At 49.4% G+C, this 25,414-nt stretch overlaps 1 protein-coding gene across 3 annotated transcripts; it reads left to right on the plus strand.

Annotated features, from left to right (window-relative positions):
- Positions 1–75: 75 nt before the first annotated feature.
- On the plus strand, positions 76–25,165 carry CROT (carnitine O-octanoyltransferase). Of its 3 annotated transcripts, XM_069959489.1 has the most exons (18): positions 80–158; positions 2,271–2,320; positions 4,300–4,434; positions 4,985–5,109; positions 10,904–11,085; positions 12,126–12,250; positions 12,692–12,800; positions 12,957–13,050; positions 13,662–13,787; positions 15,001–15,102; positions 16,032–16,115; positions 16,195–16,302; positions 16,580–16,710; positions 17,902–18,025; positions 19,068–19,146; positions 19,231–19,324; positions 20,275–20,394; positions 20,555–25,165. In XM_069959489.1, the coding sequence occupies exons 3-18, from the start codon at positions 4,320–4,322 to the stop codon at positions 20,673–20,675; spliced, it is 1,839 nt and encodes a 612-aa protein (XP_069815590.1). In that variant the 5' UTR covers positions 80–158; positions 2,271–2,320; positions 4,300–4,319; the 3' UTR covers positions 20,676–25,165. The 3 variants fall into 3 exon arrangements, with proteins under 3 accessions (XP_069815587.1, XP_069815590.1, XP_069815589.1); XM_069959486.1 differs by lacking the exon at positions 2,271–2,320 and having other exon boundaries at positions 76–158; XM_069959488.1 differs by lacking the exon at positions 2,271–2,320 and having other exon boundaries at positions 109–214.
- The last annotated feature ends 249 nt before the right edge of the window (positions 25,166–25,414 follow it).

Raw genomic sequence — 25,414 nt, forward strand, 5'->3', positions numbered from 1 at the left:
GGGCGGGGCCTCGCTTGACAGATTGGGTCGGTTTGTCCAATCGCAGCTTAGTGAGGAGCTTTGTCCCTCACGCTGTACCGTAGTGCTGGGTAATTTGCAAGTAAACCAGGGCAAAGGTGATCGGTAGAGAGGGAGATCGCACGGAGACCGGGACTCAGGTAACGGGAGTCCGCGCTGCACCGGGGCTGCTTGTCATAGGTTGGATTTCGCACTTGTGAGTCTCACAGGCTTCCGTAGTTCTGTACGGCGCTTTGTCATTGCGGATGGGATTTAAAGGGCAACTCCACTTAGTGCTGATCCGCGCCTGACATGTTCTATTAGCTGTGATAGTAGCCCCCATCCCACAGCAGCACGCTACACACTATGGATAGCAGATAAAGTGGTGCACATAGGATTGTGGCCCTTAGTGATGCTCAGGCAGGGGCCCCCTGTGTATGTGTCAGTGCATCACTATGAGGGGCAGCAGGGGAGTTGTGTAACAGGAGGCAGAAGGATGCATAGGGACCGGCTGTGATCAGGGACCGGCTGTGACACTTGGCTGTGATCGGGGACCGGCTGTGGCACTTGGCTGTGATCGGGGACCGGCTGCGGCACTTGGCTGTGATCGGGGACCGGCTGCGGCACTTGGCTGCGATCAGGGACAGGCTGTGGCACTTGGCTGCGATCAGGGACAGGCTGTGGCACTTGGCTGTGATCGGGGACCGGCTGTGGCACTTGGCTGTGATCGGGGACCGGCTGTGGCACTTGGCTGTGATCGGGGACCGGCTGTGGCACTTGGCTGTGATCGGGGACCGGCTGTGGCACTTGGCTGTGATCGGCTGTGGCACTTGGCTGTGATCGGGGACCGGCTGTGGCACTTGGCTGTGATCGGGGACCGGCTGTGGCACTTGGCTGTGATCGGGGACCGGCTGTGGCACTTGGCTGTGATCGGGGACAGGCTGTGGCACTTGGCTGCGATCAGGGACCGGCTGCGGCACTTGGCTGTGATCAGGCACTGGCTGCGGCACTTGGCTGTGATCAGGCACTGGCTGCGGCACTTGGCTGTGATCAGGCACTGGCTGCGGCACTTGGCTGTGATCAGGCACTGGCTGCGGCACTTGGCTGTGATCAGGCACTGGCTGCGGCACTTGGCTGTGATCAGGCACTGGCTGTGGCACTTGGCTGTGATCAGGCACTGGCTGTGGCACTTGGCTGTGATCAGGCACTGGCTGTGGCACTTGGCTGTGATCAGGCACTGGCTGTGGCACTTGGCTGTGATCAGGCACTGGCTGTGGCACTTGGCTGTGATCAGGCACTGGCTGTGGCACTTGGCTGTGATCAGGCACTGGCTGTGGCACTTGGCTGGGATCAGTCAGTTAGCTGTGGCACTTGGCTGTGATCAGGCACTGGCTGCGGCACTTGGCTGTGATCAGGCACTGGCTGTGGCACTTGGCTGTGATCAGGCACTGGCTGTGGCACTTGGCTGTGATCAGGCACTGGCTGTGGCACTTGGCTGTGATCAGGCACTGGCTGTGGCACTTGGCTGTGATCAGGCACTGGCTGTGGCACTTGGCTGTGATCAGGCACTGGCTGTGGCACTTGGCTGTGATCAGGCACTGGCTGTGGCACTTGGCTGTGATCAGGCACTGGCTGTGGCACTTGGCTGGGATCAGTCAGTTAGCTGTGGCACTTGGCTGTGATCAGGCACTGGCTGCGGCACTTGGCTGTGATCAGGCACTGGCTGTGGCACTTGGCTGTGATCAGGCACTGGCTGTGGCACTTGGCTGTGATCAGGCACTGGCTGTGGCACTTGGCTGTGATCAGGCACTGGCTGTGGCACTTGGCTGTGATCAGGCACTGGCTGTGGCACTTGGCTGTGATCAGGCACTGGCTGTGGCACTTGGCTGTGATCAGGCACTGGCTGTGGCACTTGGCTGGGATCAGTCAGTTAGCTGTGGCACTTGGCTGGGATCAGGCACTGGCTGTGGCACTTGGCTGTGATCAGGCACTGGCTGTGGCACTTGGCTGTGATCAGGCACTGGCTGTGGCACTTGGCTGTGATCAGGCACTGGCTGTGGCACTTGGCTGGGATCAGGCACTGGCTGTGGCACTTGGCTGGGATCAGGCACTGGCTGTGGCACTTGGCTGGGATCAGTCAGTTAGCTGTGGCACTCTGACATGATCAGGGACCGGCTGAATATACATGTTGCGTGCAGCAGATATAGGGCAGAGAGCACATTACTCCCGGCTCAGTGACCGCTGATATCTGTGAGTGTTCTCCATGTTATCAGGGGCCAGAGAGCAGCAGTGACCGCCCAGCAGCCGCTTATCTATCACACAGGTATTTATGTATCTGCAGCAGATAGCAGGGGGGCAGGTGGCAGATAGCAGGGGGGCAGGTGGCAGATAGCAGGGGGGCAGGTGGCAGATAGCAGGGGGGCAGGTGGCAGATAGCAGGGGGGCAGGTGGCAGATAGCAGGGGGGCAGGTGGCAGATAGCAGGGGGGCAGGTGGCAGATAGCAGGGGGGCAGGTGGCAGATAGCAGGGGGGCAGGTGGCAGATAGCAGGGGGGCAGGTGGCAGATAGCAGGGGGGCAGGTGGCAGATAGCAGGGGGGCAAGTGGCAGATAGCAGGGGGGCGTTCATTCCTGTATATTGGGGGGGGGGAGGTTGGGTCATTCCTCTATATTGGAGGGGAGCGGTCATTCCTGTATATTGGGGGGGGAATCATTCCTGTATATTGGAGGGGAGGGGTCATTCCTGTATATTGGGGGGGAGGGGTCATTCCTGTATGTTGGGGGGGGAATCATTCCTGTATATTGGGGGGGAGGGGTCATTCCTGTATATTGGGGGGTTCATTCCTCTTTATTTCCCCCTATGATAATCTGGTATGAGCCCACAACACGAGGATGTGTGATAATGGCCCCCCCATGTGTATGATATATATGTGTGATAATGGCCCCCCCCATGTGTATGATATATATGTAATAATGACCCCCATGTGTATGATATATATATGTGTGATAATGACCCCCCCATGGGTATGATATATATGTGTGATAATGGCCCCCCCATGTGTATGATATATATGTGTGATAATGGCCCCCCCCATGTGTATGATATATATGTAATAATGACCCCCATGTGTATGATATATATATGTGTGATAATGACCCCCCCATGGGTATGATATATATGTGTGATAATGGCCCCCCCATGTGTATGATATATATGTGTGATAATAACCCCCCATGTGTATGATATATATGTGTGATAATGGCCCCCCCATGGGTATGATATATATATGATAATGACCCCCCCATGGGTATGATATATATGTGTGATAATGGCCCCCCCATGTGTATGATATATATGTGTGATAATGACCCCCCATGTGTATGATATATATGTGTGATAATGACCCCCCATGTGTATGATATATATGTGATAATGACCCATGGGTATAATATATATATGTGATAATGACCCCCCATGGGTATGATATATATGTGTGATAATGACCCCCATGTGTATGATATATATGTGATAATGACCCATGGGTATGATATATATATGTGATAATGACCCCCCATGGGTATGATATATATATGTGATAATGACCCCCCATGGGTATGATATATATGTGTGATAATGACCCCCCATGTGTATGATATATATATGTGTGATAATGGCCCCCCATGTGTATGATATATATATGTGTGATAATGGCCCCCCATGTGTATGATATATATATGATAATGACCCCCCCATGGGTATGATATATATGTGTGATAATGGCCCCCCCATGTGTATGATATATATGTGTGATAATGACCCCCCATGTGTATGATATATATGTGTGATAATGACCCCCCATGTGTATGATATATATGTGATAATGACCCATGGGTATGATATATATATGTGATAATGACCCCCCATGGGTATGATATATATGTGTGATAATGACCCCCCATGTGTATGATATATATGTGTGATAATGGCCCCCCATGTGTATGATATATATGTGTGATAATGGCCCCCCATGTGTATGATATATATGTGTGATAATGGCCCCCCATGTGTATGATATATATGTGTGATAATGGCCCCCCCCATGTGTATGATATATATGTGATAATGACCCCCATGTGTATGATATATATATGTCTGATAATGACCCCCCCATGGGTATGATATATATGTGTGATAATGACCCCCCATGTGTATGATATATATGTGATAATGGCCCCCCCATGTGTATGATATATATGAGTATCTCCTGACCGCGGACGCATTGTCTGCCCCCTCCTCCCTGCAGATGATCGCCTCCTGATCAGCATGGAGAATCACCTCTTTGGTTCTGTGGAGGAGCGGACGTTCCAGTACCAGGACTCGCTGCCTCCTCTGCCCGTCCCCCCCCTGGAGGACTCTCTCTCCAAGTACTGTGAATCAGGTAAGAGGCCGTTCTGTGCGGAGCCCTGGAGAGAATTAGGAGCAGTTCACATGCATCAGATTTGCTGCAGAAACAGGGAGACGTCAAGTGAAAAGAACGGTTACAAACATTTCTGTCCCTTAAATTTTTACTGTCACTTTAAGAAAATGTTTCGACAAGTCAGGAGTTTTAATCAGTTTGGGTCCAATCTCTATAATGAATGGGGAGATGCGTGCGGCTGGGTGCTTCTCTCTCTGGCTGCTCTCCCTGTCTCATTGCAGGGTTGGGCTCCATAGACTTACTATAGGATTTAAGGCCAGGTAGAGCAGTAAGTCAGGGAGAGAAGCGCTCAGCTGTGCTCTTCTCCCACCTATATCTAGCAATCAGTGGGGGTCTAAACACCCAAACCCCTGACAGATAAAAAGGGTTGCATCACAGTAACGTTTTAAAGAGGATTTCCCTCCAAAATACGGTGTGGACATACAGCGTGTACATGTCAGGGTATGCTGGGAGTTGTAGTTCTGCAGCAGCTGGCAGTAGACATGTGACCAGTGCGGTTTCTTTCTTGCAGTAAAGCCCTTTCTGAATGAAGAAGAATACAAGAGGACTTGTAGGATTGTCCGAGACTTTGGGAATGGTATCGGCCGAGACCTTCACCAGAAGCTGCTGGAGCGGGCGAGGACCAGGAGGAACTGGGTAGGTGCTCATCTGGTCCCTGGGACTTGTCTCTGTCACATGTCAGAGTCTTGGGGTTTCCCCATCTGGTAAGGGGATGAGGTCCGGCTCAGATACGCCATCATTGTATGATCGATGGGACCCCCACCAGTTGTGAGGAGGAGGGGGGGCACGGTTGGGATTGTTCTCCCTATACTGTGGCCCCTGGCTACTTCACTGCTCAGCCCTATTGAGGTGAAAGGAACTGGCTGGAGTCTTCTGCACGGCTAGATGATAGGAGCGCTGCTCTGCAGAGAACACTCAGAAGAGTCAGCAGCACTGCACCGACACTGCATCCTCTGGCACTGACTGCCCCCCCCCCCCCCCCCCCCCCCCTCTTTGAGACTGAGGCTTTTGGCTGGAGACACAAAAATCTGTGTGTGAGCTTTTCTCTCTGTCTCCCCCTCCTCCCTTCTGAGACGGTTGATGTAAACAAGTCCCTGGCAGGCTGTATCTGCAACATTGTTGCTTCTCTGTAATGCTGGAAGGGATAATCACAGTGAGTTTATCAGCAACCTGGCCTCAATATAACCCTCCCAGCATTACAGAGAAGCTACAGTGTTGCAGATACAGCCTGCCAGGGACTTGTTTACATCAGCTGTTTCAAAAGGGAGGGGGGAGGAGGGGGAGGCAGAGAGAAAAGCTCACACACAGATTTTTGTATCTTCAGCAGAAAGCAGCAGCTGAGAACTGGGGAAAGGAGACTGAATAGATAGTAACAAGTATGGAAGGAATTGTTAGTCTCACCATGGGCACTGTGGTTAAGTCTGAGTGGAATACCCCTTTAAGTTTTGGTGAGTAGTTGCTATAATGTGATCTGAATGTTAGTGGTAGTAGATGTTGTGCAGTATGGAGACCTCCTGTCCAGGCCGGCAGCTTCTCTCCCAGGATCAGTGTCGGATTACTCAGCGTTATCGCCAATCCTCTCTACTTAAGGCGGATTTACTCACATTGTAACTTAAGGAATTTGAACTCTTTCTGATTGTAAACAACCCCGGCCTTGTGTGCAGAACGGGAAGGGGGTCCCCTCGCTCTCCTGCCCCCTGATGCCTGCACAGCATCTGACCTGAAGCGCAGGAGGGGCTGCAGACTGTTCATGCACGCCAACCCCGACCCGCTGCAGTACTGATATCACTACATCACCTGCGGGGGGCAGCACAGATGAGTGACAGCTCCAGCATACACAGGAGGAGATGAGTGACAGCTCCAGCATACACAGGAGGAGATGAGTGACAGCTCCAGCATACACAGGAGGAGATGAGTGACAGCTCCAGCATACACAGGAGGGGATGAGTGACAGCTCCAGCATACACAGGAGGAGATGAGTGACAGCTCCAGCATACACAGGAGGGGATGAGTGACAGCTCCAGCATACACTGTAGGAGATGAGTGACAGCTCCAGCATACACAGGAGGAGATGAGTGACAGCTCCAGCATACACTGTAGGAGATGAGTGACAGCTCCAGCATACACTGTAGGAGATGAGTGACAGCTCCAGCATACACTGTAGGAGATGAGTGACAGCTCCAGCATACACGGGAGGAGATGAGTGACAGCTCCAGCATACACAGGAGGAGATGAGTGACAGCTCCAGCATACACAGGAGGAGATGAGTGACAGCTCCAGCATACACGGGAGGAGATGAGTGACAGCTCCAGCATACACGGGAGGAGATGAGTGACAGCTCCAGCATACACAGGAGGAGATGAGTGACAGCTCCAGCATACACAGAAGGAGATGAGTGACAGCTCCAGCATACACAGGAGGAGATGAGTGACAGCTCCAGCATACACAGGAGGAGATGAGTGACAGCTCCAGCATACACGGGAGGAGATGAGTGACAGCTCCAGCATACACGGGAGGGGATGAGTGACAGCTCCAGCATACACGGGAGGAGATGAGTGACAGCTCCAGCATACACGGGAGGGGATGAGTGACAGCTCCAGCATACACGGGAGGGGATGAGTGACAGCTCCAGCATACACGGGAGGGGATGAGTGACAGCTCCAGCATACACGGGAGGGGATGAGTGACAGCTCCAGCATACACGGGAGGGGATGAGTGACAGCTCCAGCATACACGGGAGGGGATGAGTGACAGCTCCAGCATACACGGGAGGGGATGAGTGACAGCTCCAGCATACACGGGAGGAGATGAGTGACAGCTCCAGCATACACTGTAGGAGATGAGTGACAGCTCCAGCATACACAGGAGGAGATGAGTGACAGCTCCAGCATACACAGAAGGAGATGAGTGACAGCTCCAGCATACACAGGAGGAGATGAGTGACAGCTCCAGCATACACTGTAGGAGATGAGTGACAGCTCCAGCATACACTGTAGGAGATGAGTGACAGCTCCAGCATACACTGTAGGAGATGAGTGACAGCTCCAGCATACACGGGAGGGGATGAGTGACAGCTCCAGCATACACGGGAGGAGATGAGTGACAGCTCCAGCATACACGGGAGGAGATGAGTGACAGCTCCAGCATACACTGTAGGAGATGAGTGACAGCTCCAGCATACACGGGAGGGGATGAGTGACAGCTCCAGCATACACGGGAGGGGATGAGTGACAGCTCCAGCATACACGGGAGGAGATGAGTGACAGCTCCAGCATACACGGGAGGAGATGAGTGACAGCTCCAGCATACACGGGAGGAGATGAGTGACAGCTCCAGCATACACGGGAGGAGATGAGTGACAGCTCCAGCATACACGGGAGGAGATGAGTGACAGCTCCAGCATACACGGGAGGAGATGAGTGACAGCTCCAGCATACACGGGAGGGGATGAGTGACAGCTCCAGCATACACGGGAGGGGATGAGTGACAGCTCCAGCATACACGGGAGGGGATGAGTGACAGCTCCAGCATACACGGGAGGAGATGAGTGACAGCTCCAGCATACACGGGAGGGGATGAGTGACAGCTCCAGCATACACGGGAGGGGATGAGTGACAGCTCCAGCATACACGGGAGGGGATGAGTGACAGCTCCAGCATACACGGGAGGGGATGAGTGACAGCTCCAGCATACACGGGAGGGGATGAGTGACAGCTCCAGCATACACGGGAGGAGATGAGTGACAGCTCCAGCATACACGGGAGGAGATGAGTGACAGCTCCAGCATACACGGGAGGAGATGAGTGACAGCTCCAGCATACACGGGAGGAGATGAGTGACAGCTCCAGCATACACGGGAGGAGATGAGTGACTAGTGTCCCCACCAATCAGAACGCTTTCTTGTGTCTGTGCCAGAAGTGACAGCGCCCAAGGGATTTTCTAGGTTTAGAATAACATCTGTCTATGGGCTGTGATTAGTTTTGTAGTTCACCTCATTTGAAGTGAAAAGGGCCGAGCTTAAAGGGGTATTCCGCTCACACATAACTTCTGATATGTTGCTGCCCATGGTGAGACTAACAATTCCTTCCATACTTCTTTTATCTATTCAGTCTCCTTCCCCCAGTTCTCTGCTGCTGCTTTCTGCTGAAGACACAAAATCTGTGTGTGTATCTCTGTCTCCCCCTCCTCCCCCCTCCCTTCTGAGACGGCTGATGTAAACAAGTCCCTGGCAGGCTGTATCTGAAACACTGTATCTTCTCAATAACTTTACCTCAGATTAATCCTCCCAGCATTACAAAGATGTTACAGTGTTGCAGGGGGCGCTGTACGCACAATAGCCAAGTGACCCTCGCATATCCCGGTCCTGCACAGCTGCAGCATGCACACCTCCTCCCTCCCCCACCCCTCTGTGCTCTGCATGATTAATAGACAAGGCTCAGTGCTAGACACCAAGCAGGGAAGGTGGGGGAGGGAGGAGGCGTGCATGCTTCAGCTTGGCTCCGCCTCTATGACACTTGAGCTTTGAAGGGAAAACATGATTTTATAACTTTGCAAACAGCCATCAGCCAGAAGACAGGTATAATGTCTCCTATCAGCTATCGGCGCAGGTCTGGAGCTCTGATCATATACAGCTGACCCATTCCCTTTAATATACGGCACTGGCAGCTGGACAGGCTGGATGGATCCGGACACAAGGTGCTGTCTGCTTGGCCTGTTCTGGGCAGGTGAATATCAGTGCTGCCGCCATTACTGCATAGGGATTAACAGTGCAGAGTCGGCTCTGCTTCATCTGTGCCATCTGTCCTCCATGGCTACCAGTAGTCTCACTGACTCATTGGGTTCCGGGCTGTGAGCAGACACCGTGTGGGCTTCTGGGCTGTGAGCAGACACTGTGTGGGGTTCCGGGCTGTGAGCAGACACCGTGTGGGGTTCCGGGCTGTGAGCAGACACCGTGTGGGGTTCGGGCTGTGAGCAGACACCGTGTGGGGTTCCGGGCTGTGAGCAGACACCGTGTGGGGTTCCGGGCTGTGAGCAGACACCGTGTGGGGTTCCGGGCTGTGAGCAGACACCGTGTGGGGTTCCGGGCTGTGAGCAGACACCGTGTGGGGTTCCGGGCTGTGAGCAGACACCGTGTGGGGTTCCGGGCTGTGAGCAGACACCGTGTGGGGTTCCGGGCTGTGAGCAGACACCGTGTGGGGTTCCGGGCTGTGAGCAGACACCGTGTGGGGTTCCGGGCTGTGAGCAGACACCGTATGGGGTTCTGGGCTGTGAGCAGACACCGTGTGGGGTTCCGGGCTGTGAGCAGACACCGTGTGGGGTTCTGGGCTGTGAGCAGACACCGTGTGGGGTTCCGGGCTGTGAGCAGACACCGTGTGGGGTTCCGGGCTGTGAGCAGACACCGTGTGGGGTTCCGGGCTGTGAGCAGACACCGTGTGGGGTTCCGGGCTGTGAGCAGACACCGTGTGGGGTTCCGGGCTGTGAGCAGACACCGTGTGGGGTTCCGGGCTGTGAGCAGACACCGTGTCGGGTTCCGGGCTGTGAGCAGACACTGTGTCGGGTTCCGGGCTGTGAGCAGACACTGTGTCGGGTTCCGGGCTGTGAGCAGACACTGTGTCGGGTTCCGGGCTGTGAGCAGACACTGTGTGGGGTTCCGGGCTGTGAGCAGACACCGTGTGGGGTTCCGGGCTGTGAGCAGACACCGTGTGGGGTTCCGGGCTGTGAGCAGACACCGTGTGGGGTTCCGGCCTGTGAGCAGACACGGTGTGGGGTTCCGGGCTGTGAGCAGACACGGTGTGGGGTTCCGGGCTGTGAGCAGACACGGTGTGGGGTTCCGGGCTGTGAGCAGACACCGTGTGGGGTTCCGGGCTGTGAGCAGACACCGTGTGGGGTTCCGGGCTGTGAGCAGACACCGTGTGGGGTTCCGGGCTGTGAGCAGACACCGTGTGGGGTTCCGGGCTGTGAGCAGACACCGTGTGGGGTTCCGGGCTGTGAGCAGACACCGTGTGGGGTTCTCAGCTCAGACTATTTGTCTCCTGTAATGGAAGCCTCAGCTGCTTTATACTCTGTGACCTGGAAACCCGGCCATGACTGTTCCCTCCGCACCACAATGTCTCCTTCTCTATTATCTGTGTCCTCTGAGATTTCTCCTCATGTCATTGGTAATGTCGTGGTACGGGCATGAATACAGGGGTGACAGGTGGACATGGCTGCCTTCATGATGAACTAGCGCCACCCTTGTGCATGGACAGAACTTGGTACTGCACCTGAAGTGATTGGCGCTGAGCCCCAATATCTGAGCCACATCCTTAGGACGGCAGCCATGTTTTCCTGATCATATACAATGCCACCTGTAGGTCCTGGATAATAACATATAATGCTGCCCGATATACTGGAGACATCCGCTGATTGGTGACTGTGTTCTGTCTTCCAGCTGGAGGAATGGTGGCTGAATGCCGCGTATCTCGATGTACGGATGCCGTCCCAGCTCAATGTCAACTTTGGCGGCCCCACCTCCTACCTGGAGCATTACTGGCCCCCTAAAATGGGCACCCACCTGGAGAGAGGGAGCATAGCCACCTGGTTCACCCTAAAATACTGGGATCTCATCAGAAGGTGAGCAACAAACTCGCCGGACACAGTTTTATGACCAGTGTGGACAATGCTCTGTGAGCTCCAGACTGATACATTGTACATAGCTAGTCCTGCTCTCAGCTGTATCCAGTGTAGACAATGCTCTGTGAGCTCCAGACTGATACATTGTACATAGCTAGTCCTGCTCTCAGCTGTATCCAGTGTAGACAATGCTCTGTGAGCTCCAGACTGATACATTGTACATAGCTAGTCCTGCTCCCAGCTGTATCCAGTGTAGACAATGCTCTGTGAGCTCCAGACTGATACATTGTACATAGCTAGTCCTGCTCCCAGCTGTATCCAGTATAGACAATGCTCTGTGAGCTTCAGACTGATACATTGTACATAGCTAGTCCTGCTCTCAGCTGTATCCAGTGTAGACAATGCTCTGTGAGCTCCAGACTGATACATTGTACATAGCTAGTCCTGCTCTCAGCTGTATCCAGTATAGACAATGCTCTGTGAGCTTCAGACTGATACATTATACATAGCTAGTCCTGCTCTCAGCTGTATCCAGTGTAGACAATGCTCTGTGAGCTCCAGACTGATACATTGTACATGGCTAGTCCTGCTCTCAGCTGTATTCAGTGTAGACAATGCTCTGTGAGCTCCAGACTGATACATTGTACATAGCTAGTCCTGCTCTCAGCTGTATCCAGTATAGACAATGCTCTGTGAGCTTCAGACTGATACATTGTACATAGCTAGTCCTGCTCTCAGCTGTATCCAGTGTAGACAATGCTCTGTGAGCTCCAGACTGATACATTGTACATAGCTAGTCCTGCTCTCAGCTGTATCCAGTATAGACAATGCTCTGTGAGCTTCAGACTGATACATTGTACATAGCTAGTCCTGCTCTCAGCTGTATCCAGTGTAGACAATGCTCTGTGAGCTCCAGACTGATACATTGTACATAGCTAGTCCTGCTCTCAGCTGTATCCAGTGTAGACAATGCTCTGTGAGCTCTACAGCCCAGACCCCATACAGCAAATGGGAGTATTACAAAGATTTCACTATTACAGGGAGAAGCTGGCCGTTCACAAAGCTAAGAATTCCCCCCTGGATATGTTCCAGTTCCGGAATTTGTTCAACACTTGTAAAGTCCCCGGTGCGACCAGAGATAAAATCTGTCATTACTTCAAGACTGGTGAGTAGAGTGACCTGCTGCCGGGCGGCCGCCTATCATTGCAGGAGTAGTATAGACAGTCACTCAGAACCAGAGAGCTCCCTGTAATACTTCATCCATCCTTAGGGGGCAGTGCAGGGAAACTGAACTCTCCTGCCCATTGTGCTCTGGTATCTTATAGCTAATGGTTATTATTATTATTATTATTATTATTATTATTATTATTATTATTATTATTATTATTATTATTATTATTATTATTATTATTATTATTATTATTCCATTATTATTATTATTATTCCATTATTGTTGTTATTATTATTATTATTATTATTATTATTATTATTATTCCATTATTGTTATTATTATTCCATTATTGTTATTATTATTCCATTATTGTTATTATTATTCCATTATTGTTATTATTATTCCATTATTGTTATTATTATTCCTTTATTGTAGAGTCAGAAGGCAGCTGCCCGTCTCACCTGATCGCCATGTGCCGGGGACGCATCTTTAGCTTTGAAGCTGTTCACAATGATCAGATCCTCTCTCCTCCAGAGATACTAAGGTTTGTGGCTATAGAATGGGGAGGGGTCCGCTGTATGACATATGGAGGGTCCTCAGTGCTGCGGTGGATGGTCCTCAGTGCTGCTGTGGAGGGTTCTAAGCATCCATTGAAGTCTATGGGCCTCCTGGTTTTGTCTTATTATCCATTATCTTTCAGGCAGCTTTCATACATAGACAACATTTGCCGAAGTGGCCGGGACGGTGTTGGCCTCTCTGCCCTGACCACCGAGGAGCGGACACGCTGGGCCCAGGTGGGTTCATTTCTTCTCTGACCTTCATCACTGAGGTCTCTTGTAGTCTCGCTGTTACTGTCTCTCTGGTGTCTTGTAGTCTCGCTGTTACTGTCTCTCTAATCTCTTTTTAGTCTCACTGTCACGGTCTCTCTGGTCTCTCGTAGTCTCACTGTTACTGTCTCTCTGGTCTCTCGTACTCTCTGCTGTTACTCTCTCTCTGGTCTCTCGTACTCTCGCTGTTACGGTCTCTCTGGTCTCTCGTACTCTCTGCTGTTACTCTCTCTCTGGTCTCTCGTAGTCTCACTGTTACTCTCTCTCTAGTCTCTCGTAGTCTCGCTGTTACTGTCTCTCTGGTCTCTCGTACTCTCTGCTGTTACTCTCTCTCTGGTCTCTCGTAGTCTCACTGTTACTCTCTCTCTGGTCTCTCGTAGTCTCACTGTTACTCTCTCTCTAGTCTCTCGTAGTCTCGCTGTTACTCTCTCTCTGGTCTCTCGTACTCTCGCTGTTACGGTCTCTCTGGTCTCTTGTAGTCTCGCTGTTACTGTCTCTCTGGTCTCTCGTAGTCTCGCTGTTACTGTCTCTCTGGTCTCTCGTAGTCTCGCTGTTACTGTCTCTCTGGTCTCTTGTAGTCTCGTGAACATCTCATAAGCCTCGACCCAAAGAACCTGTCCCATCTGGAGCGGATTCAGAGTGCGTTGTTTGTGGTCTCTATAGATGAGGATTGTCCCCAGGGATCTCCTGAAGATTATAGCCAGGTAATCACTTATAACCCATCATCCTCTAAAGCGTTACAGATCAATCAATCAATGGCTGTACACGATCGGGCCCCCCGGCCTCTGCGCGTCACTATCGGGCCCCCCGGCCTCTGCGCGTCACTATCGGGCCCCCCGGCCTCTGCACATTGGTAGCAGTGCAGCTGTTCTAGGGGGAGATTTATCAGACCCTGTGGAGAGGCGCAGTTGCCATAGCAACCAGTCAGGTTCTAGTGCCCATAGCAACCAGTCAGGTTCTAGTGCCCATAGCAACCAGTCAGGTTCTAGTGCCCATAGCAACCAGTCAGGTTCTAGTGCCCATAGCAACCAGTCAGGTTCTAGTGCCCATAGCAACCAGTCAGGTTCTAGTGCCCATAGCAACCAGTCATCTTTCAAAAGCTTTTTCAAAAATGAAAGCTGGAATCGGATTGGTTGCTATGGGCGACTGCTCCTCTGCGCAAGCTTCGGTAACTCTTCCCAAGGAAAGTGATTGGCGCTCGCTTCTCCTGATTTGTTCTAGTGTTTGGCCCGACCCTGACCGATCAAAACTTTAGTTATGTCTGTACCTCCTGTAAAAAAATTTTTTTTTTAAGTGACAGTGCCCATTTAAAGCATTAATATGATCGGAAAAAAACACAGAGACCTGTCCCCGCAGATTACGGCTCTCCCCATCTCACTGCAGAAGACGGCTCCATAGACTTACTACAGACCTTGTCTTGTGCAGTGAAGCCAGGTGCCCCCCACCCCCCCCCCCCCCCAAACAAACTTTTAGCAATTTTTTTATTTTTGGGCCTGAATATGACGCTGCAGCTAAATTCACCTTTTGACTTGAGATTTTTGAAATTTATGGTGCATTCATTGTATTTTCTGTAGCTTTTGGCAGATTGCAGCATGACTGTCATTAAAAAAAATAAATAAAAAAATTGGGACTCCTTAGCAACTTATTGCTAAAATGAGTGGGGAGAAGTGAAGGGCTGAGCGCTTCTCTCTCTGGGCCCATTATTCCTATGGACGTTCCTCTCCTGCCTGGAGGTCAGAGCAGAGAGAAGCGCTCAGCCTCCTCTTCTCCCTGCTGGTTCTAGTGATCTGTGGGGGTCTCAGCTACCAGACCCCGATGTATCAAAGCTTTTCACATCTATATACAAGGTTATATACTTTTTGTTTTGTATATAACAGTGATGTTTTATTATAATTTTCTGTCTTCTGCCGTGTACAGATTACGCGGGCGGCCTTGGCCGGAGACCCCACTGTACGCTGGGGAGACAAGTCCTACAACTTCCTCATCTGGCGCAGCGGAGTGTTCGGCTCCACTTGTGATGTAAGTAGAAACGCTAGTGTCCATATGTTGGTGTCTTCTATGTTTCCGGCGAGCAGGGCCTCCTCTGTTTGTGTCTGAAGAGGGGTGCGTCCTCCATTTTCGGGGAGAGCGGGGCGTCCTCCATTTTCGGGGAGAGCGGGGCGTCCTCCATGTTTGGGGAGAGCGGGGCGTCCTCCATGTTTCCGGGAGAGCGGGGCCTCCTCCATGTTTCCGGGAGAGCGGGGCCTCCTCCACGTTTCCGGGAGAGCGGGGCCTCCTCCACGTTTCCGGGAGAGCGGGGCCTCCTCCACGTTTCCGGGAGAGCGGGGCCTCCTCCACGTTTCCGGGAGAGCGGGGCCTCCTCCACGTTTCCGGGAGAGCGGGGCCTCCTCCACGTTTCCGGGAGAGCGGGGCCTCCTCCACGTTTCCGGGAGAGCGGGGCCTCCTCCACGTTTCCGGGAGAGCGGGGCCTCCTCCACGTTTCCGGGAGAGCGGGGCCTCCTCCACGTTTCCGGGAGAGCGGGGCCTCCTCCACGTTTCCGGGAGAGCGGGGCCTCCTCCACGTTTCCGGGAGAGCGGGGCCTCCTCCACGTTTCCGGGAGAGCGGGGCCTCCTCCACGTTTCCGGGAGAGCGGGGCCTCCTCCACGTTTCCGGGAGAGCGGGGCCTCCTCCACGTTTCCGGGAGAGCGGGGCCTCCTCCACGTTTCCGGGAGAGCGGGGCCTCCTCCACGTTTCCGGGAGAGCGGGGCCTCCTCCACGTTTCCGGGAGAGCGGGGCCTCCTCCACGTTTCCGGGAGAGCGGGGCCTCCTCCACGTTTCCGGGAGAGCGGGGCCTCCTCCACGTTTCCGGAGACCTCTGGACATGTGACTGATCAGTTCAGCCGTCCTCCATACTTGTGTTCTCCTATGGTTCCTGTTCCGGATCTCACTCTTGCTGTTTCTTTTCCAGCACGCACCGTATGACGCCATGGTCCTGGTAGCATTATGCGACTACATTGATCAGAATATCCGAGCCTGCGAGGGGCGCTGGAAGGTACGCGGCTGCCTTACCATCCTGATCCTGATTGTTGGCTCCTTACAATGTCCTGATGTTGTTCTCCGGCTCTTCACAGGGATCGGCCGTTGTTCGGGAACTTCCAGACCCTGAAGAGTTAATCTTCACTGTGGATCAGAGAATAATAAATGATATTGCCCTGGCTAAAGCTCAATATCACACTCAGGTATACAGGGGAATCTTGTATCATTTACCTGTGGGGGTCAATATATACCATGGGGGATTCCCTACATAGTGATCTAAGGGGTGACGTTGCCTCTCTGCTGCCACCAGTGTCTGAGTCAGGAACTGCAGGGTCCTCCTACACATCTATATTACTGGTGCAGCTGTATACCTGGAGCAGCTTCCCCCAATAACTACTCATTACTGGGGCAGAGAAGGCAATGGGAAGGCATAGCAGAGTGGTGTTTGTCGCTGGCTCACACTGTCTATTCCCTCCCCAGGCTTCTGATTTACAGTTGGTCAATTACGCCTTTACCTCTTTCGGGAAGTCACTCGTGAAGAAGAAGAAGCTTCACCCAGACACGTTTGTCCAGCTCTCCCTCCAGTTGGCATTCTATAAACTTCATGGACGGTAAGGGTTAAAATGTTCACATGTCTTTGGGTCACTTTTGTTATTTATTGCAATGGTCGCAAAACTACAACTCCCAGAAATAGTTTTGCATTAGCTGTAGAGCCGCAGGTTGGGGAACACTGCAGTAGTTTGCTTTATAAGACATGGAGCAATAGTTTAGTAGAGACTAGAGATGAGAGAACCTGGAGCAGTTGGAGTCCATCCCAACCCGAACGTTCGGCATGTGATTAGCGGTGGCTGCTGACCTTGGATAAAGCCCTAAGGCTGTGTGGGAATCATGGATATAGTCATTGGCTGTATCTATGTTTTCCAGACAACCTTAGAGCTTTATCCACGTTCAGCAGCCGCCACTAATCAAATACCGAACGTTCGGGTTCGGATCAACTCGAACCCGGTTCGCTCATCTCTAGTAGAGAGAATAACATGGCTGTAAATGGGGCGAGACACGATGAGACAGGGCAAGACCGGGCGAGACACGATGAGACAGGGCGAGACACGATGAGACAGGGCGAGACACGATGAGACAGGGCGAGACACGATGAGACAGGGCGAGACACGATGAGACAGGGCAAGACAGGGCGAGACACGATGAGACAGGGCGAGACACGATGAGACAGGGCGAGACACGATGAGACAGGGCAAGACAGGGCGAGACAGGGCGAGACACGATGAGACAGGGCAAGACAGGGCGAGACACGATGAGACAGGGCGAGACAGCTCTAGCAATGGCTTACTCCTCTGACAGCAAAAATCACTCTACACTTTTTCTCATCCATTTGTTTCATGTTTTAGCAAAAAACAGATAGAAAAACAGACGCGTTTGTGTGCATTTGTTTGCTCCATTTTTCCATTGTCTTCCATTATAAAAAGAACGGATCAAAATGCATGAATTTTTTTTTTTTTAGCTACACAAAAATATGGTCGACCACGTTTTTGACTATGTTAAAAAAAACAGATGGGTTATGATCCGTTTTTTTTTTTTTTTTTTAATTTTATTTTTTTTTAAATAATGGAAGTCAATAGAAAAACGGATCAAACGGATGCACAGAAATACAAGGCTGGGTTCACACTATGTTTTTTTCATCTGTAGTGTGAGCCCAGCGTTACATATAAGGTGTATGGGCTGCGAAGGTAAGAAGACTGCGGATGTAATGATACTAAATCTATCTGCTCTATCTCTCTGTGACGCAGCCCGGGGTGCTGTTACGAAACCGCCACCACTAGGATGTTCTATCACGGTCGCACAGAAACCATGAGGCCTTGTACCATGGAAGCTGTGGACTGGTGCCGCTCCATGCTGGATCCCGCTGCTACTGTAGGTTCTGACTTATACTCTACATTATACATTATTACATATATAAGGGGGCTCTCCAGCACTATAATATAATGAAGCTTCTATAGCTGATTGTTAGGGGCCTATTACAGGAGAGGATGGGGGCCACATCTATTGTTTACCAGGCACGGCGCACTGAGATACAGCTGTATGTGGTGCAATTCAAGGGACTGAGCTGCACTACCAGCAATGGCCTCTACAACATGTATGGCGCTGTGTCTGGTGAACAATGCAGGCGGCTCCAGGGATGCTGGGGATCAGGTATCGTCCGAATGATCCCAAATAATGTGAACTTTTATCACTTTTACCAGTGCACTGGATGGACTGAATAGGCTGGGACTGTGCTAGAGATGTGTGTGATGGGAGAGGGGGCTACTGATCTACTGATACCCTTGTATTGGTTCTATGAGAAACTGCCACAACACTTAAAAAAAACTTGTTCACCAGTTTTTGTTTGTTTTTTCAAATCAACTGGTGACAGAAACTGCCAGAGATTAGTAATTTACTTCTATTACAAAATATTGAGTCTTCCAGTACTTATCAGCTGCTGTATGTCCTGCAGGAAGTGGTGTATTCTCTCCAATCTGACACAGGGCTCTCTGCTGCCACCTCTGTCCATGTCAGGAACTGTCCAGAGCAGGAGAGGTTTTCTATGGGGATTTGCTGCTGCTCTGGACAGTTCCTGACATGGACAGAGGTGGCAGCAGAGAGCACTGTGTCAGACTGGGGAGACTACGCCACTTCCTGCAGGACATACAACAGCTGATAGGTACTGGAAGACTCAATAGTTTGTAATAGAAATAAATTACTAATTTCTGTCACCAGTTGAAAAAAAAAAAACCAAACAAACAAAAAAAACAATTCAGGTGGAGGACCCCTTTAACTGCTGCTGATGAAACCAAACTAAAGAGTGGGGGATTATACTCAGGAGGCAGCGCTGTGTACAGACAGTAGTGTTCACACATCACATGGAGGGAAGGGGAAACGACAGGGACTATTTAGTTTACATCTTATCTATCTGCAGAAAGCTCAGCGCCAAGAACTGATGCTCAAGGCGTTTGCAAAGCACAACAAGCTGATGAGTGAGTGCCAGCATGGCAAAGGTGAGTGGGGGTACACCAATATACACTCTACAGGCCATGTGGGGTTCACACATAACGTATTCCATCTGTTCCTTGTACTCGCAGGATTTGATCGCCACCTGCTGGGTCTTCTCCTCATTGCGAAGGAGCACGGACTTTCTGTACCTGAACTCTACAGCGACCCGGCGTTCACTAAGAGGTGATTACAGTGCAGCTATAGCCCGGGCCCCTGTCCCCTACAGCACCATAGTGTATACAGGCCTATATGCATCAGCTGGGTATAGAACTTTGCATAGTAATTTAACTATTTAATATACAGAACAGCTGTACCAATCCTCATAGCAAGCTATTCATGCCTGATTGTAGAAATAGGGGTTTGTTTTATTTTTTTCTAACTTTCCATTTTTTTATCTATATTATATAATAATCCTGATATCTTGCAGTTCCCATTCTCACCACTGGGGGCTAATACTAAGCTGAGACTTCCTGTTGTGTCTGTGGTGATAAGAGGAGGCTGCAGTAAAGTGATCTGTACAGCATTGTAGCGTCATGTGACTACAGCAGAGTAGACAATAGCAGCTCTCTGTTGAATGACCTCTTCGCAGGTCACAGAGCACGCTCAGTAATGTCTCACATTCATCTCAAGGGGACAGAGTCTGTTTATTGTTGTCTATGTCCATGAGTCTTGCTGTAAAGCATGTCACTAAATGCTGTTAAGAACAGCCCAGGCAAGATGGCCACTCACATAACAATGTACAAAAGTTGAAAGAAAAAAATTTACAGTCAGAAAATAGAAACAGATTAGAATAAAAGAAGTTATAGTATCTGACTCCAATCAGTAACAGAGAATCTAGGTAACACAATACCTTTAATGAAAGTAACCTATTATAGACGGCACTATATGTTTCTGCCACTAGGTGGTGCATTAGAGTATCCCTTAGTTCTTTATAATCTGTTGTATTATGGAGCACACCATGTGGTCAGGGGTGGTATTGCAAGTAAAAAACTTAAATTGTTCTAGAAATGACACAAAGCACTAGAAACCTAAATGATGAGATTTCTTTGCTTGTTTACTATGTTGTTATTCTGCATTGGCGTTATCTGTGTAATACTCCATATACTCATCCACATATGTTGGTTTCATCGCAGTGGAGGAGGCGGCAACTTTGTCCTTTCCACCAGTCTTGTCGGCTACACGCCCGTCCACGGAGCTGTGGTTCCCATGATCCACGATGGATACGGCTTTTTCTACAGGATCCGAGATGACAGGTTTGTGTGACCCCGTCCGCACTTTGTGGGATTTTTTTTTCTCACTTTTTACAGGTCCTTGGATGCTTCTGATTAACAGCTGCATTTAAAGGGATTGTCCAGGGGTATGAGGCCCAGACCAGGAGACATTCTTACATTGTATCCTATGTAATTTTTCCAGGTTTGTTGTGGCCTGCACCGCCTGGAAGTCCAGTCCTGACACCGATGCTGAGAAGCTGTGCCGCACCGTGTTCCAGAACTTCCATGACATGCTGCAGCTGATGGTCAGCGCTCACCTGTAGTCGCCGGTCACCGCATCCTCGTGTGTCTAGAACTTTCCGTCTCCACTAATAGTTTTTAGCAGGATGTTTACAATCCTCATAGAGCAATAGTCGTATCTCTGGATCCACCTCCTGCAGACAGAGCCGGCCACATTGTCCGCCATTGTCCACAATGGAATTTAAAGGGGAGCTCCACTTAGATGTCTATTGATACAGAACATAATTGGGGTGTGCTTACTTATGCAACTGCCTCACGTGTCCTATGAGCACATGGTGCCTTTCTAATCAATGGCTGGATGTAGAGCGGTGGGCTCCATCAGCATGCCCTACCTCAATAAGCCAGAGGGGGCAGTAGTGGCTGTGGTATCAGCTCTGCCCAGTCTGTTATTACACTGATTAATGCAGCCGGCTCTGTCTGTATCATCACATGAATCAATGCAAACAATGCGGGTCCTAAAAACACATAAAACAATGCAAAAACAATGCAACCTCCTAGGAATCCCACCAGAGGCCACGGCCGCCCTTTTTCCCCCAGACAGAAGCTCACGGCCATTTCCGCTTATTCTTTTAGGGAGGCATTTATTAAGTCCGGCGTTTTTTACGCCGGACGTAAAAATGCCCCCGCAGCTCCGGCGCTACGGAGATTTATGTAGAGGCGGACTGCCTCTACATAAATCCCGTGCGCGCCGTTGCGCACCGCCGAAAACCTACGCCAGCTGAGGACTGGAGTAGGTTTTCGGCGTACATGTTGGCGGAACGGATGATAAATCGCGCGGACTCTGAGTCCGCGCCCTCCGTTCCGCCCACTCTCCGCCCCTTTTCCACCCCCTTTCCGCCCCCTGGCGTACTCGGCGGAAAGTGCCGATTTGCGAATATTTTATTCGCAAATCCGCCATTTTTGCTTAAAAAAAGACGCAAATCGGCACTTTCCGCCGAAAATCATCCATTCGCCGGATGATACATGTGGCCCTTAGTGTTTTGCCGCACTTCATGTTCTTAAAGTAGAAAATTCCAGGTTAGAGAAGTCCTAAATCTTCTATAGGTATAAGCTATAATAATGTGATCAGTCCCGAGCAGTATTCCGAGTCTTCTCTAATGACCCTTCTAGGGGGAAGACGTTCATCTAGCAGAGTCTTAAACCTGTTGAATGTACATCGGGGGCAGAGAATCCCTTTAAGTAAGAACCACATGGGCTTGTTTATAAACTATTTTGCATATCCTCCATTTGATCACAAGCTGATCCCCAGTGATCAGGGAGGGAAGCTGGCTCTAAGTGTTCAGCTTCCCTGCAGCGCCACCACAGGAGGAATTTAGCATTACACAGTGTCCATTCACATCAATGGGTTGTGTGTGTACTGCAGGACCGGATGGGTCCTCTGAACTCTCTGTAGTCACTCAGCATGAGAGATAAGAATCCTGAACAGAGGACTGTGACAGGAGCGGCTCCTGTCACTTACCAATCGCTTTCCCTTGTGCAGATAACGCTGATCTGTGCTATGTAATGACAGTGTATACAGTCTGTTGATGGGGTGTAATAGCCCCCAGGGGAACTTTAAAAGTGTGAAAAATAAAAAGTAAAAATGTATTTAAAAATACTGCAAAGCCCCTCCCCCAATAAAAGTTAAAATCACCCCCCCCATCCCATTATACAAATAAAACATGTAAAAATAATTAAATAAATAATGTTATATAAGTAGCGTGCATAATTGTCCGATTTATTAACCCCTTAAGGACACATGACATACCCGTACGTCATGTGTTCGCTATTGGGATTCAGAGAGGGGTCGTGCTGCAACCCCACTCTAAATCCGGGGGACCGTGACTATTGTCAGCTGTGGGACAATCGCTGTGCCCGCCAATTAAGATAGTTAAATGCAGCGATCACAGAGGGGGGATCCCTTCTTCTTACCGGGCCTCAGAATCGCAATGTTGCTGATCCTGGCTCGGTAATCATTAGATCTGGTCTGCAGCAGCCCAGAGTAATACAGCACTGATCTAATGGATCAGTGCTTTATAATGTATACTAAAATGACTTCAAATTACTGTTGGTGTAAAAAAAAAGTTAATAAAAATTTCCTCCATTAATAAAAGTTTTTTTTTTTTGTTTTTTTTTTTGTTTTTTTTTTTATAAATAAAATAAAAAATTAAACATATTTTGTATTGCTGCGTGCATAATCGCCCGAACTATAAAATCATCACATTCCTGATCTCGTATGGTAAACGGTGTAAGCGCAAAAAAATCCCAAAGCGCAAAATTGCAGATTTTTGGTTACATCAAATAAAAAAAAATTGCAATAGGAAGCGATCAAAAAGTTGCCCCCCCCCCCTCCCCCCGATAAAAAGAAAGTTTTATTTTCAATTTCACAGCGCAAGTAATTTTTAATGGTTTCGCAGCATATTTTATGGAAAAGATAATCTCATTTGGGTCTGCACAGGGGTGGGCTAAAATAATATAATATAATAGTTAAAATATAATAATAGTGATCCTGTATGGCGACCGGCGTAAACGAAAAGTGGGGGAAAAAATGCCAGGAAGCAATAAAAGTGATCAAAATGTCTGATCTACACAACTATGGTATTAATAAAAACTACAGATCATGGCGCAAAAAATTACACCCCCATTTTAATAATAATTATTCACAAAAAAAGCTTTCATTAAGATAAATAATTAAAAAATCAGTGTAAATCAGTTGTGTTCGGACGTGATAATCCTGCAATCTACAGGTTAGGGGATGGCTGACTGACGGATGGGGGTCCCAGTACTGGAATCCCGTTTATCCTGTAGGGTATAAACATACAAGGAAGGCGAGGCAGGGGTTGAACAGTAAATTGTCCACAAAAAAAAAACAAAAAACAATTATAATTTAGAAAACTATTAAAGTCTATAATCATTTACTAAAAAAAATTAAAAAAAAAACAAACATTCTCTATACTAAAAAAACCGTACATAGATCAGTTACTGTGCAGTCCGGTGTGATACACTATACTATACCCGGCTATACTGTCATTTTTACATAATTTTTGACTGTTGATTTACTGATCAATTATTTAGGTTTTGGATAATCTTCGCATTATTATCACCACTAGGGGTCACCGGTCCTCACAGCTCACACATAAGGGCTCAGTGTCTCAGGAAAAGCAGCCAGGTTGCCTATAGCAGCCAATCCGCCCATCACTTGGAGAACTGATGACTGTGTTTTTTTTTTTTTTTTTTTTATTGCTTTCCTTTTTTTCTGTTAAAAGACTGTTCCCATCTCTGCTAATTATACAGTTATACTTGTAGGACTCATTTAAATTTTTTTTGCAAATATATTCATTTAGCAAACCTGTCTCCTTCTGCTGATCTGCTGCTCTTTCCCTCCCATTGTTGATAGTTTTGATAGTTTGTTGTCTTGGTTACTGACCACTGCTCTGCTCTAAAAGCAGTGGTCTGTATGTACATGTCTTGGTTGCTATAGGAGATATATATATACACACACACTATAGCAACCAAGACAATGAACTGTCAACAATGGAGGGAAAGAGCAGCAGATCAGGAGAAGGAGACTGGGTTGATTGTATTGTATAATGATTGTATCTGCAGAAATATTTAAAGTGTATCTGTCATTTAGAAACAACTTTGCAGAAATCAGTAGTACAAGTAATTTTAAGAACTCTGTAATAGGTTTTATTAGGCATAAGAGTTTTCCTGTACTCAAAAAGCTGTTTTCCAGCTGCCCCCCCCCCCAACTTGCAGAAAGCAGTTTTGCTGTGTCTATTATGGTCTATGAAGGGGGGTGACTGAGCAGGGAGAGGAGAGAACCAGCCCTTCAGTTTGAAGTATAGAAGCCAGCACAGCACAATATCCTGCAATCTTACCTCACCAAGTTCCCCACTGAGCTGTTTTGAATGACAGAATACACTTTACCTTGACGAGCCCCACAAGTATAACTATATTAGCTGTGATGGAAAAAACCCTTTAAGGCTGGGGTTATACCGCAAAGAAATGTGTTATAATATTCTATGCTTAGAGGTGATGATTAAACCCACAGGACCAAAGCCTGAGGCTGCACTACTGAGGAGGTCCTGAGGACACGACCCTTACTGATTCCCGTCACAGAATCCAGTGCCACAAACCAGACATAGCAGGGGCAGAGTTTATGCTACTGGGCTCTTTGGGGGCGTTGACAAGTGGAAATGGGGCGGGGCTTGAGATTTACGGTCTCTCCATTTGCTGATATTGTACAGGGTGGGCTGTCCTTAGGGTCTCAGTAGTGCAGCCTCAGGCCTGTGACTTTAGGATGGATGCCAGGTATGATGAAGGGCCCCAGCCTGTGTTTTCTTTATCCTTCAGGACATTGTTCGTCCTCATAGGGACTATCCTATCAGGTAGGTGACTGCACCTATAATCATCTGAATGTATCTGTATCTTCCGACCTCAGCTCCTCAGGAGACGCCTTGTAGCCGCTCTGATGACTTTTTACTGTTATTAATGAGAATTTTAACATGAGAAATAAACCAATAAACCAGAAGGTGCAGTGGTTGTCACTCTCATCGATACCGTCTATGCGGGGGGGGGGGGGGGGGGTATATAGTTATACAGATGTTGGCAGCATTTTGCTCTGTTGTAAAGGTTTCTGCCTCTGTGTTACCACGTGTGTGAGCATTGTACCTCTCACGTCCGGACAGTCAGGTATATGGTCATACCTCTGTTCTCAAACTTAAAGGGAATCTGTCACTAGGTTTCTTCCACCTTAAATGAGGGCAACATAAACTAGTGA

The sequence above is a fragment of the Dendropsophus ebraccatus genome, chromosome 2 (assembly GCF_027789765.1).
Source record: "Dendropsophus ebraccatus isolate aDenEbr1 chromosome 2, aDenEbr1.pat, whole genome shotgun sequence".
In the NCBI taxonomy this organism is placed as follows: domain Eukaryota; kingdom Metazoa; phylum Chordata; class Amphibia; order Anura; family Hylidae; genus Dendropsophus; species Dendropsophus ebraccatus.